At 31.4% G+C, this 15666-nt stretch overlaps 1 protein-coding gene across 1 annotated transcript in view; it reads right to left on the bottom strand.

The window, feature by feature from the left end:
* Nucleotides 1–956: 956 nt before the first annotated feature.
* Nucleotides 957–15666, bottom strand: part of LOC133663173 (ephrin type-A receptor 3-like) — an 843338-nt gene continuing 828628 nt past the window's right edge. Inside the window, exons 3-4 of the mRNA XM_062067453.1 lie at nt 9749–9904; nt 957–1386 (exon numbers count right to left, since the gene is read on the bottom strand). Coding sequence (XP_061923437.1) covers nt 968–1386; nt 9749–9904 — 575 coding nt within the window. The 3' untranslated portion in view covers nt 957–967. The remainder of the gene's footprint in view (nt 1387–9748; nt 9905–15666) is intronic.

Below are 15666 nucleotides of genomic sequence, written 5' to 3'. Positions count from 1 at the left end.
ATCCTACAGATATCAAACATAGGGCCGTTTAGTAAGTGTCAAATTCTTTTAGTTATATTGTAAATCTTACAAACGTCGCTCGGAGCGAAGAATGAAGAATCCATACGAGTAGAAACGCTATGGACGACTAGAAGACGAACACGGTTAGCTGATGCTAACTTGATGACATTACAATAGCACGTACAAATGCGCATTAAAACACTCCTACAGACATCACACGTAGGGCCGTTCAGCAAGTGTTGAATTGTTTTAGTTATATTGTAAAACTTACAAACGTCGCTCGGAGCGATGAATGAAGAATCCATACGAGTAGAAACGCTATGGATGGCGAGACAACGTACGGTTGAAAGCACAAACAATAACACACCTTTTCAGTGTATTTGCTTGGGTTTTTTTGGCTGTCTGCGAAGAAAAAAAACACTAATTAGCCGCACCGTTCTATAAGCCGCAGGGTACAAAGCGTAGGAACAAAGTAGCATGAAAAAAATCCTACAGACATCACACATAGGGCCGTTTAGTAAGTGTCAAATTGTTTTAGTTATATTGTAAAACTTACAAACGTCGCTCGGAGCGATGAATGAAGAATCCATACGAGTAGAAACGCTATGGACGACTAGAAGACAAACACGGTTAGCTGATGCTAACTTGATTACATTACAATAGCACGTACAAATACGCATTAAAACACTCCTACAGACATCACACATAGGGCCGTTTAGCAAGTGTTGAATTGTTTTAGTTATATTATAAAACTTACAAACGTCGCTCGGAGCGATGAATGAAGAATCCATACGAGTAGAAACGCTATGGACGGCGAGACGACGTACGGTTGAAAACACTAACGATAACACACCTTTTCAGTGTATTTGCTTGTTTTTTTTTGGCTATCTGCGAAGAAAAAAAACACTAATTAGCCGCACCGTTCTATAAGCCGCAGGGTTCAAAGCGTAGGGGGAAAAAAATCGGCCTATAGTGTGGGATTTTCAGTACATATATTATTAGAGAGTTGTGACCATCTCTTACCAGCCTGATTGGTGGTGATGGTGACGGCGGCGTACTGCCTCATCTTGGGCGCCAGCGGCGAGACGCCGTTCTGCGCCTCGATCTCGAAGGTGTAGTTGGTGTGAGCCAGGAGGTCCGCCACCGTCACGGTGGTGTTCTGCAGGCCCGCCGCCCTCGGCAGGAAGCGCACGTTGCCCCTGCAGGGCTCGCAGCGCGGACCGGTGCCGCCCCCGCCGGCGTCCGCCGTGCCGGCGCGGCATCGCTTGCAGAGGACGGTGAAGGTGAGGTCCCTGCGGCCGCCCGTGTCCTCCGGCCAGCTCCAGTCCAGGATGACCGAGGTCTCGTTGATGGAGGAGATGACGTTCCGAGGGGCCGAGGGAGGACCTGGAGGACGACAGGAAGAGGAAGTGAATGTGACGTCATGAGAGCGTGGAAAAAAAGGGCATTTAACGACACGGCGGTAAATCTGCTTTTTTAATGGCCGCCTTGTAAGTCGATACGTCAGCTCAGCCGTTTTTGAATTCTGCTTTTTTTCAGGAGGCTTAGAAGTCTACAGTTTGTGTTGGCAACGGCGGGAAGGTAATAACCTCGCTCTAATGTTTATTCCCGGTGTCAAAGCAAATCCTCTTTTTTGAGTGTTACATAAAAAAGGTCCCGACTGCTGTTTTTGTGAGAGTGTGCCGCCAAAAAAGAAAAAAATGTAGGAAAGTAGAGGACCATTAAGAACACTAAAGTCGCTAATAAATTAGATCAGTGTCTCACATACTTTTTTTTTTCTGAACCCGCCTTTTTTGACTATGAAACTTGGTGAAAAAACTGCAGTTTCCCAGTAATATCTGTGTGGGCCACATACATGTGATGATGCGTGTCGGGTTGTACGGTACACTGGTACTAATAAAGTACTGTGGTATAATTAATTTAATTTAATTTAATTTAATTTAATTTAATTTAATTTAATTTAATTTAATTTAATTTAATTTAATATAATTTAATTTATTTTATTTTTGCTTGTAAAGACCAAAAAAAAATCTGCCAGTGAAACAAGTCAAATTTGTCTTGGTAAGTTTTCTTGAAATAAGGAATTAGCAATAAAAACATGCAAAAACTGCACATTTCCAGTAATATGTGATGATGCGTGTTGGGTTGTGCGGTATACCGGTCCTAATAAAGTACCGTGGTACAAATTAATTTATTTTATTTATTTTATTTATTTTATTTATTTTATTTATTTTATTTATTAAATGTATTTTTTTGATTTATTTGTTTTATTTTATTTTTGCTTGTAAAGACCAAAACAAATCTACCAGTTGTGAGAGAAAAAAATATATTCCATTTGTGAATCACAAGTTTCATATAAGACACCCAACAAATAATTACTTTTAATTGCTAATTTATTCATTAAATAAATCTTACCCAAAAAATGTTGACTTGTTCCAATGGCAGATTTATTTTCTGCTAATTTCAATTTATTTTTGCTTGTAAAGAGCCCCAAAAAAATGTGCCACTGGAACAAGTCAAAATTGTCTCGGTAAGATTTCATATAATAAGGAATTAGCAATTAAAAACGTGCAAAAAACTGCACATTTCCAGTAATATGTTTAGTTTAGTTTATTAAGGATCCCCATTAGTCTACACCGCAGTGGAGACTATTCTTCCTGGGGTCCAGTAGAAACGCTATGGACAACTAGCATGACAAACACGTCTTCACAAATATGTGATGATGTGTGTCGGGTTGTGCTGTATATCGGTCCTGATAAGGTTCTGTGGTACAAATTAATTAATTAATTTTATTAATTTTATTTATTTTATTTATTTTATTTATTTTATTTTATTCATTTTATTCATTTTATTCATTTTATTCATTTTATTCATTTTATTTATTTTATTTATTGTATTCATTTATTTTAATAAATGTATTTATTTATTAATTAATTAATTTGTAAAGAGCCAAAAAAAATCTGGCAGTGGAACAAGTCAAAATTGTCTTGGTAAGATTTCATGAAATAAGGAATTAGCAATTAAAAACGTGCAAAAACTGCACATTTACAGTAATATGTGATGATGTGTGTCTGGATGTATGATATACTGGTCCTAATAAAGTAATGTGGTACAAATTAATTAATGTATATAATTTAATTTAATTGATTTAATTTATTAAATGTAATCATTATAATTTTTTGTTAATTCATTTATTTAATTTATTCAATGTATTTTTGTTTGTAAAGAGCCCAACAAATCTGGCAGTGGAACAAGTCAAAATTGTCTTGGTAAGATTTCTTGAAATAAGGAATTAGCAAATAAAAACATGCAAAAACTGCAGTTTTCCAGTAATATGTGATGATGCGTGTCGGGTTGTACGCTATACAATAAAGTACTGTGGTACAAATTTATTAATTTATATAATTTAATATAATTAATTAAATGTATTAATTTTTTTAGTTCATTTATTTATTTAATTCATTTAAGTCATCTAATTCAGTGGTCCCCAACCGGCTGCGGACCGATTGGTACCTTGCCGCCCTAAAAATAAAAAAAATAAAAAAATATTTTTTAAATTTTTTTTATTTTTATTAAATCAACATAAAAAACACAATATATACATTATATATCAATATATATCAATACAGTCTGCAGGGATACAGTCCGTAAGCACACATGATTGTATTTATTTATGAAAAAAATAATAATAATAAAAAAAAATAAATAAATGTCTGTGGGACAAATTTTTTAGCGTTGACCGGTCCGCAGCTACAAAAAGGTTGGGGACCACTGATCTAATTCATTTAATTTTTTAATTTATTTAATTTTTTTAATTTATTTATTCAATTTAATTTAATTTATTTTTGTTTGTAAAGGGCAAACAAATCTGGCAGTGGAACACGTCAAAATTGTCTTGGTAAGATTTCTTGAAATAAGGAATTAGCAAATAAAAACATGCAAAAACTGCAGTTTTCCAGTAATATGCGATGATGTGTGTCAGGTTATGTGGTGTACTAGTCCTAATAAAGTACCATGGTACAAATTATTTATTTTATTTATTTTATTTATTTTATTTATTTTATTTATTTTATTTATTTTATTTATTTTATTTATTTAAAAAATCTATTTATTTTATTTTATTTTATTTATTTATTCATTTAATTTAATTGTATATATATATACATATATATATGTATGTGTGGGAAAAAAATCACAAGACTATTTCATCTCTACAGGCCTGTTTCATGAGGGGTTTTCCTCAATCCTCAGGAGAGAGAAAATCTCCTGAGGATTAAGAAAAACCCCTCATGAAACAGGCCTGTAGAGATGAAATAGTTTTGTGATTTTTTCCCACACATACATATTACGCTCTACCACGGTATCGAGCACTATTTTTTTGGATAATCTAATTAAGACATATATATATATATATATATATATATATATATATATATATATATATATATATATATATATATATATATATATATATATATATATATATATATATATATATATATATATATATATATATATATATTTTTTTTATATGTATATTTTTTTTAATTTATTATTATTTTTTTTAAATTTTTTATTTTATTTATTTATTTTTTTATTTTTTATTTTTTTATTTTTTTATTTCCAAAATCATCCTTAGATTGCAATAACAAAAATATGTTTATTATGTCATAAGATTTTCTGTAAAAATAAATCCAATTATGACATTTGTTTTGGTGCCCTTTATTTTGAAAAGTATCGCAATACATTTTGCTATTGGGTCAGGTTAAACCCCCAGATGCATGTCATATTTATTATTGTCTTGGCTGATTTTATTTTGAATACACAGAAACTGTACATGTGTCAAGACAATCAGTAAAAAAAACTCCTCACACTGAGTTAATCACAATGTTGTAGAATTGATGTCCGGCCCCTTGATGGCTGTGCGGCTCCCAGAAGAGAGGAGCTGTGTCCAGCTGACCAGATGGTGTTTAGGTAATAACAGCCCGTCAGGACACTTCCTCTAATTAGGATTCTGTCCATTACAGAGGATCTCCATTTGCATCTCCTGCAACTTGGTGAAACCTGACGAATGGCTTTCTCCTTTAGCACTTTGCTCATAAATTAATACGTAATCAGACATGAGGGAGCGGGCTGATTTATAGATTCCTGCGGAATGGCTTCTGGAAGGCTCGCAAAGACGGATCTGCAATCAATTTGCATGGCGGGAGGACAAACAGACTGGTGTCGGCAGCAGAAAGGGAGGATAAGAAATATCCCTGACTTCTCTCATGTCTGAATGCATCAAAGTAATTGGTCTTTTTGGACTTCTGTTACCAAGTCTTTATTATTATTATTATTATTATTATTATTATTATTATTATTACATTGCGATGCCTCTAATGTACGGAATAATTCCGGTTGCGCTTACCGACCTCGAAGCTATTTTATTTGGTACATGGCCAAATGATAAGTGTGACCTATAGATGGCAGTCATACATAAGAGATATGTGTAGACTTTAAGAATGTCAATAAAGTCCATTCATTTGCTGTGAATTCCCGACTATATTTTTTTCCTACACTTTGTACTCTGTGGCTTTTTAAACGGTGCGATTAATTTATGGATTTTTTTTTTCTTCAAACGGTTAAAAACTAAAAAAAATAAGCACACACTTACAAAAATAAATTAAACTAAATAAAATAAATTAAACTGAATAAAATAAAATAAATTGATTAATTGGTACCACTGTACTTTAAAAGGACCGGTATACCGTACAATCCGACACACATCATCACATATTACTGGAAATGTGCAATTTTTGCACGTTTTTAATTGTTAATTCCTTATTTCAAGAAATCTCACCAAGACAATGTTGACTTGTTCCACTGCCAGATTTGTTTTGCACTTTACAAACAAAAATGAATTCAATTCAATTAAATAAATAAATAAAATGTAAAAAATAATTAAATTTAATACATGAAATTAAATTATATTAATTAATTAATTTGTACCACAGTACTTTATTAGGACCAGTATACCGTACAATCCGACACACATCATCACATATTACTGGAAAACTACAGTTTTTGCACGTTTTTTTTTTTTTTTGCTAATTCCTTATTTCAAGAAATCGTACCAAGACAATTTTGACTTGTTCCACTACCAGATTTTTTTTTGCTCTTTACAAACAAAAATAAATTCAATTCAATTAAATAAATAAATAAAATGTAAAAAATAATTAAATTTAATACATTTAATTAAATTATATAAATTAATTAATTTGTACCACAGTACTTTATTAGGACCGGTATACCGTACAATCCGACACGCATCATCACATATTACTGGAAAACTGCAGTTTTTGCACGTTTTTTTGTTGCTAATTCCTTATTTCAAGAAATCTTACCAAGACAATGTTGACTTGTTCCACTGCCAGATTTGTTTTGCTCTTTACAAACAAAAATAAATTAAATTAAATGTAATAAATAAATGAAATAAAAAAATAATTACATTTAATAAATTAAATTAAATTATATAAATTAATTAATTTGTACCACAGTACTTTATTAGGACCGGTATACCGTACAACCCGACACGCATCATCACATATTACTGGAAAACTGCAGTTTTTGCACAGTTTTTTTTTGCTAATTCCTTATTTCAAGAAATCTTACCAAGACAATTTTGACTTGTTTCACTGCCAGATTTTTTTTTGCTCTTTACAAACAAAAATAAATTCAATTCAATTTAATAAATAAATGAAATAAAAAAATAATTATATGTAATACATTTAGTTAAATTATATAAATTAATTAATTTGTACCACAGTACTTTATTAGGACCGGTATAGCGTACAACCCGACACGCATCATCACATATTACTGGAAAACTGCAGTTTTTGCACGTTTTTTTGTTGCTAATTCCTTATTTCAAGAAATCTTACCAAGACAATGTTGACTTGTTCCACTGCCAGATTTGTTTTGCTCTTTACAAACAAAAATAAATTAAATTTAATTTAATAAATAAATGAAATAAAAAAATAATTAAATTTAATAAATTAAATTAAATTATATAAATTAATTAATTTGTACCACAGTACTTTATTAGGACCAGTATAGCGTACAATCCGACACGCATCATCACATATTACTGGAAATGTGCAATTTTTGCACGTTTTTAATTGCTAATTCCTTATTTCAAGAAATCTTACCAAGACAATTTTGACTTGTTCCACTGCCAGATTTTTTTTTTGCTCTTTACAAACAAAAATAAATTCAATTCAATTCAATAAATAAATGAAATAAAAAAATAATTACATTTAATAAATTAAATTAAATTATATAAATTAATTAATTTGTACCACAGTACTTTATTAGGACCAGTATACCGTACAACCCGACACGCATCATCACATATTACTGGAAAACTGCAGTTTTTGCACAGTTTTTTTTTGCTAATTCCTTATTTCAAGAAACAATAACTGTTTTTATTGACTATTGACTATTTTATTGATTGTGGGACAAGCAGTAGAAAATGGATGGATGGTACTTTTTCGTCATTTATTGTTTGTCTTTGGTACACTAATGTGTATATTTTAGGCCATTTGTTCTTTGTTTTATTTTTGCAAAAAAATAAAAAAATAAATATATATATATATATATATATATATATATATATATATATATATATATATATATATATATATATATATATATATATATATATATATATATATATATATATATATGTATATATATATATATATATATATATATATATATATATATATATATATATATATATATATATATATATATATATATATATATTTATATTGCTCTTTTTATCTTTGGTATGAACATTATTATGTCAACTCGAAGTTATTATTCCTTTTTTTGTTTTTTTGTTGTTGCTATTTTTGTATTACAACATTTTATTATTTGATCATGTTGTACTGCATTGTAATCTTTTGTTTTGTGATTATGTGATGTTTTTTTTGCCTGAACCCCAGGAAAAATAGTCTCCACTGCGGTGTAGACTAATGGGGATCCTTAATAAACTAAACTAAACTAAACACAACTGGATATGTGTGTTATTGTACGTGCTATGGTGCCATCTTGTGGACATTTGCTCACTGCAGGTGCTGCCCGTCTGTTTAGATTCGCTTTCAACCGGAAGTACAAGTCCCGATCCGTCTTGTAACCATTTCTCACGTACGGATTGTTCACTCATCACTCCGAGCAACATTTTTTAATTTTACAATATAACTACAACTATTCCTACTCACTAAAGCGTCCCACGTGTGATGTCTGTAGGAGTGTTTTCGTACACGTTTGTACGCGGTATCGTAATATAATCAAGCTAACGTCGCTAGTATTAGCTGAAATGCTAACATGTCTACCATCATCAACTTACAATGGCATTCTTTTTGTGTTGTTTCAGTTTCACAAATTCCTCAGTAAATTCGCCAAAACGTCACCGTGGACTTATTGAGTCTGTTTAGCTGATTGGAGAGCTAGCTTCCGCAGCTAGTGGGTCCATGACGATGAGTTCTGTTTTGTTTTAACAGCCGTTTTACTGCCTTGTTACAAACACCGTTTGGAAACAATTATATGTAAATAAACATTTTCAAAATCTTTCTGTGTAAATAAATAAATTCACAACAAATAAATCTGCGGCTTATAGTCCAGTGAACGAATATATGGAAACAATTGTTTCCTTAAAGCATTTAGTGGGTGTGGCTTGTATTCGGAAATCACAGTATAGTTTGTCTATTCACGTTCAAGAATGGTAAAATTGAGAAAATAACTATTCAAATAAAATATTTTGATTCTCCCTCGCGTAGGACGTCTTGTTTAAAGGATGCTTCATTTAAGAATTGAAGTTAAATAATGCTTGTTTTCAGAATAAAATACTTATTTTAAAAAAAAATCCTGCTATCTAGATCATCTTAATTTAGGATGTCTTATCAACATGACTGCATGGTAAAATAATATCACTAGTTTTTAGTATTGTTTTTCCAAAAATGTAGTCATATTTATTTTATATTTGATTGGAGAGCTAGCTTCCGCAGCTAGTGGGTCCATGACGGTGACTTCTGTTTTGTTTTAACTGCCATTTTACTGCCTTTTTGACACTGTTTGGAAACCATCACGGTATGTAAATAAACATTTACATAATTGTTTCTGTGTATATAACTCATTTCACATACAATAAGAGGTTTGAAAACCAGTACTTATTTATTATTATTATTATTATTATTATTATTATTATTATTATTATTATTATTATTATTATTTAAACCAGTACTTACTTATTGTAATTTAACAGAAAATATGTTGTGCTTCTGTAGGATATTATTTACGGTGCGTACTTTAAGAATGGTAATACTAAAAAGATAATAATCATGCTCTTAATTCTACTTGACTTGCATCCTTACTCAGCTCGTCTGCAGTTGACTGTTGCAGAAAGTTCTGAGAATCGATGCATTTATAGTTTGACCATGTTGTTTTTACCCTCAAACGAATCCCATGCAATGTCGGTGGCATCTGGAAGCGTTTACAGCATCATGGAACACTGAAGCTCATTGACAGTTAAACTAATGGCGGGGATTATCAGCTCCTCGGGGCAGGGTGTAGACACGTTTTTATTGAATGTTTTATTGCTAACTGAAAAATCCTCCAACTCCGCGTCGTACTTTTTTCCCCTCTGGTGAGGCGTCAAACGGCGGCGGTCGATAACGAGGCGATCGGAACCCGTGTCACTTACGAGTGCAGGCCATGGCGGCCGGGTCCCCCTCGGCTCGGAAGTAGTTCTTCTCACAGCCGCAATGCAAGGATCCCTCGTGGTGAGCGTAGCTGTGAGGCGGACACTTGGAACACTCCGCGTTTCCTACTGTGGATTTGTAGAAGCCCGCCCTGCACACTGTGGACAGAAGACAGAGAACAGAGACATTATTTATCAATTGTGCTGAGGTTGTACTTTTCTATCCGTGCAAAGGGACGACTTGCAATCCGAGATTGCGTGTCGTCTCGTATCGGTGTTTGTTGACTGCCGAGGGCGAACATCGAGTGCCTTGACGCAGACAAAGCAGAGACAGGGCGATATCACGAGTGTCAGCACATTTCCATTTCATGAATAATCATATATTGTGTCCAACTGGGGCGGCTGAAATTACCCCACTTCCTTGAGAAGCAGCCTCGGTGATGTAACCAGGGACCTCACAAATAAATAGAGGAACACGTGGGCTGTGCCTTAGAGCGTAGGTTGGAACTGTGACTAAGTGCCCAATATGTCTCTCCACATTGAGCTAAATTGAACTCTGTCTCTGCATGATTCCTTGCTTCTTGTCTGTTTAATAGATGTCATCAGTGTTTGAACCAGACAAATACACTCGTATTTCTCCTATATATATTTTTTTTTCATTGTAATTGGAATGTATCCAAAATAAATAAAACAAACATATAATTAAAAAATATATATACAATCCATCTAATCTGACCTGAAAGGTAAAACTACAGTATAACAAAAATCAGACGTTTCCAAAGTGCCCGCGGCGTATTTAAAAAAATATTTTGAAAAAAAAAATAAAAAAACATAAAAAAGTGATAATAAAAGATCAAACAAGTAAAATGTAACAAGAAAAAGTTGTAACAAGAAAAATTTGCAATGTTGACTTTAATAACACAAACAGGCTGTTTTTTTCTTTAAAACGGTCATTGCTCAAAACATAATAATGAATCAAAATCAATGTTGTTATGATTTATTGACCTATTCAAGCCTTCCAGTTACATCGCTTCACATATTCCACTTTAATATATATTTTTGGGGAAAATATTGCATATTTTGTGTGTTTACCATATGCAAAAAAAATAAAAACAATATATATATATATATATATATATATATATATATATATATATATATATATATATATATATATATATATTTATATATATATATATATATATATATATATATATATATATATATATATATATATATATATATATATATATATATATATATATATTTATATTTATATATATATATATATATATATATATTTATATTTATATTTATATATATATATATATATATATATATATATATATATATATATATATATATATATATATATATATATATATATATATATATATATATATTTATATATATATATATATATATATATATATATATATATATATGTATATATATATATATATATATATATATATATATATTGTTTTTGTTTGTTTTGTTTACCATATAGAAGAAAATAAAATAAAATAAAATAAAAATAAAAATAAAAAATATTTTTTTTGTTTGTTTGTTTTTTTCTTTTGTTTACCATATAAAAAAAATAAAATAAATAAAATAAAATAAAATAAAAAAATATATATACATATATATATAATTTTATTTTTATTTTTAATATATATATATATATATATATATATATATACATATATATATATATATACATATATATATATATATATATATATATATATATGTATATATATATATATATATATATATATATTTATATATATATATATATATATATATATATATATATATATATATATACATATATATATATATATATATATATATATATATATATATATATATATATATATATATATATATATATATATATATATATATATATATATATATATATATATATATATATATATATATATATATATATATATATATATATATATATATATATATATATATATATATATATATATATATATATATATATATATATATATATGCCAAAAAGGGCATAAAACAAACTAACACAAAAATAACAAAAACATAAAATCATGGGATATATATGAAATTGATCTAGAGGGGGAAAAAACCCCAGTATGACTTAGTTTTATTAATTTTATGTCCTCAATAATTTGAGTGGGATTTAAAAAAAAAAATAATAATAATAATAAATAAATAAATAAAAATCGATGGTGATATGAAGTATTATTATTATTATTTGTAATCGATTTCAGGCCCCAAATACTTCACATGAATTATTCCACTATGAATTGTTTTTTGGGAAGGAATAGTTTTGAGTTTTTGCCATTTGAAACAGGGATTTATTTGACAAAAGAGGACACAAAACATTTAAACATGTATTTATTTCTTACTTATTATCATCCTATGGACCTGAAGTTGATCTAGAGATTGAAGTGTTTAATAATCCAATAACATTCTTGAGGAGCGCCATCGAGGCAAAAAACAAACAAAATCTATTTATTGCTTTTGAAAATGACAAAAAAATGTCTGTGTATTTGCAACAATGTTACTTTAATGCATGATGTCACTTGAAGCAATAAATAAAAACAAATAGTGGGACTACTTGTTTTTGTAAAAGAGGAATAATGTAAACAGCAGAACTCTACTAAAACAGAGAGAAAGACGTGAAAAAGAGCAGCTTCACCTCAAACATGACATTTATGACGTTATCATGGTAATTATATATCACAGTCAGGCCATCATAACATTTTTAGTGTGAGAGAGAACTTCTCCTTATGGACTTTTCATGTGACAGTGGTGATATGTTGTGTTTTCTCAACCACAACTGGAGAAATATTTTCCTAACAGCTGGAATCGGATGATAAAAAAATCCTGTTTTTTAAAGTGGCTCTGCCAGGGGAAAAAAAATGAGGAAAAAGATGGCGATGGCAAAATCAGATTCCACTCAAAGGAGAGAAGAGAACTTCAAAATGTGTTCCACTGACATAGTGCAGCAGTGTGTGTGGGGGCGTTTGCGTTTGTTAGCATTTGTGCACCAGGATAGTAACATAAAACAAACACTTACATAAACAACAATATTTTTATGTAAGTAACTCCTTTCACAATTTATATATCTGCGGCTTATAGTCCGGGGTGGCCTTTATATGGAAACCATATTTTTGTTCTAAAAGTTTGGAGTGTGGCTTATACAGTATATATATATATATATATATATATATATATATATATATATATATATATATATATATATATATATATATATATATATATATATATATATATATATATATATATATATATATATATATATATATATATATATATATATATATATATATATATATATATATAAATAACAATAAAAATATATATATATGTATATATATATTTGTAATTTATTTTATTTTATTTTTTTTTATATGGTAAACAAAACAAAAAAACAAACAAACAAAAAAAAAATATATTTTTATTTTTTATTTTATTTTATTTTATTTTCTTCTATATGGTAAACAAAACAAACAAAAACAATATATTTATCGGTGTGCTTCTGTTTTGTTTGATCGACCATTTTACTGCCTTGTTACAGACAATGTTTGGAAACAATTAAGGTACATAAATCAACATTTAAAAAATATTTCTGTGTAAATAACTCAGTCCATGACGGTGACTTCTGTTTTGCTCATTCAGCCGTTTTACTGCGGTTTGGAAATAATAAAGGTATGGAAATAAACAAAATATTTTGTTTTTAGTAAGTAACTCATTTCACAACTTATATATCTGCAGCTTATAGTCCGGTACGGCTAACATATGGAAAACATATTTTTGTCCTAAAAGTTTGAAGTGTGGTCTATATATCGGTTGCGCTTCTGTTTTGTTCGATTAGCCGTTTTACTGCCTTGTTACAGACACTGTTTGGAAACAATTAAGGTATGTAAATAAACATTTACAGAATATGTGTAAATAACTGATTTCACAACATATATCAATCAATCAATCAATCAATGTTTATTTATATAGCCCTAAATCACAAGTGTCTCAAAGGGCTGTACAAGCCACAACGACATGTATATCTGCATCTTATAGTCCAGTGGTCCCCAACCTTTTTGTAGCTGGGGACCGGTCAACGCTTGAAAATTTGTCCCACGGACCGGGGGGAGGGGGTGGGGGGATTTTTTTTTTTTTTTATTATTATTATTTTTTTTCATAAAGAAATACAATCATGTGTGCTTACGGACTGTATACCTGCAGACTGTATTGATCTATATTGAAATACACATACAGAATATGTATATATAGTGTTTTTATGTTGATTTAATTTAAAAAAAAATATATATATATATATATATATTTTTTTTTTTTTTTATTATTATTTTTTTTTAATTTCTTGCGCGGCCCGGTACCAATCGGTGGTTGGGGACCACTGTTATAGTAAATTTTTCTTCATTCCTTACCCTAACCCCAACCCCAACCCCAACCCCAACTCTAACCCTAACCCCAAACCTAACCCTAACCCTAACCCCAACCCCAACCCCAACCCCAACCCTAACCCTAACCCTAACCCTAACCCTAACCCTAACCCTAACCCTAACCCTAACCCTAACCCTAACCCCAACCCCAACCCCAACCCTAACCCTAGCCGTAGCCCTAACCCTAACCAACTATTTTTCTTCATGCCTAACCCTAACCCTAACCCTAACCCTGACCCGCGGCCCGGTGGTTGGGGACCACTGTTATAGTCCATTTTTCTTCATTCCTTACCCTAACCCCAACCCCAACCCCAACTCTAACCCTAACCCCAAACCTAACCCTAACCCTAACCCCAACCCCAACCCTAACCCTAACCCTAACCCTAACCCTAACCCTAACCCTAACCCCTAACCTTAACCCTAACCCTAACCCTAACCCTAACCCTAACCCCAACCCCAACCCCAACCCTAACCCTAGCCCTAGCCCTAACCCTAACCAACTATTTTTCTTCATGCCTAACCCTAACCCTAACCCCAACCCTAACCCTAACCTCAAACCTAACCCTAACCCTAACCCTAACCCTAACCCTAACCCTAACCCTAGCCCCAACCCTAGCCCTAACCCTAACCAACTCTCTTTCTTTATGCCTAACCCTAACCCTAACCCAGTGGTTGGGGACCACTGTTATAGTCCATTGAAGGAAATATATCAACGTTTTGTTTCCCCTAAAATTTAGGGGGTGCAGCTAATTTAAATAATGCCGCGCTCTCCAGTCCGTAAAATGAGAATAAAGTTCCATTGCATTCCAAATAGAGTCGACGCTGAGTCGGCGTAGCACACAGCGAGCGCCGGGCAGACAGCTTATTTAGCCACATAAATGATGGTAATATCTGCTAATTCCCAACATAATTCTTCATACCCGGGTGGTCTGCTTTCAATTTATTTTCCCCTAATTCTTCATGCGGCGTCTGCCGTTTTTTTTTATTGAACCGCGCCACGCTCATCCTTCTTGATGTACATCGAAGTCATCTCATTTATATATCCGCAGTTGACAAATGACTTTATTTTTTCTTCTCATTGCGGGTCTAATTTATGGCGCGGAGGGTTGGGTTTCTTCTTCATGGCACGCCGGCCGGGCCGCACAGCAGAGCTTCCTAATATTTGTTCCACGCTGGTAAAAACTCTCCCATGTCTGTTGGCATGTGTAAAAAAAATCAATAAAAAATACGACATGAATCATCAAATCAATACCAGCAGTGAAATGCATGGAGGGTGTATCACGCCGCCCCCCCCCCGAAACACGACGCCATCATTCCCTCCAAGACAAAGACCACTGCCACGCGATATGTTGCTGCTATGAATAAGTAATACTACAATTGTCTCAATCAATAGCCCAGGTCATGTGACACCCTCGTCAATAATTAAGGAGGGGGGTGGGGTAA

This window comes from Entelurus aequoreus, linkage group LG13 (assembly GCF_033978785.1).
Source record: "Entelurus aequoreus isolate RoL-2023_Sb linkage group LG13, RoL_Eaeq_v1.1, whole genome shotgun sequence".
In the NCBI taxonomy this organism is placed as follows: Eukaryota; Metazoa; Chordata; class Actinopteri; order Syngnathiformes; family Syngnathidae; genus Entelurus; species Entelurus aequoreus.
Note: the sequence above shows the minus strand (reverse complement) of the source record. Positions and strands in the feature narration are given on the sequence as shown.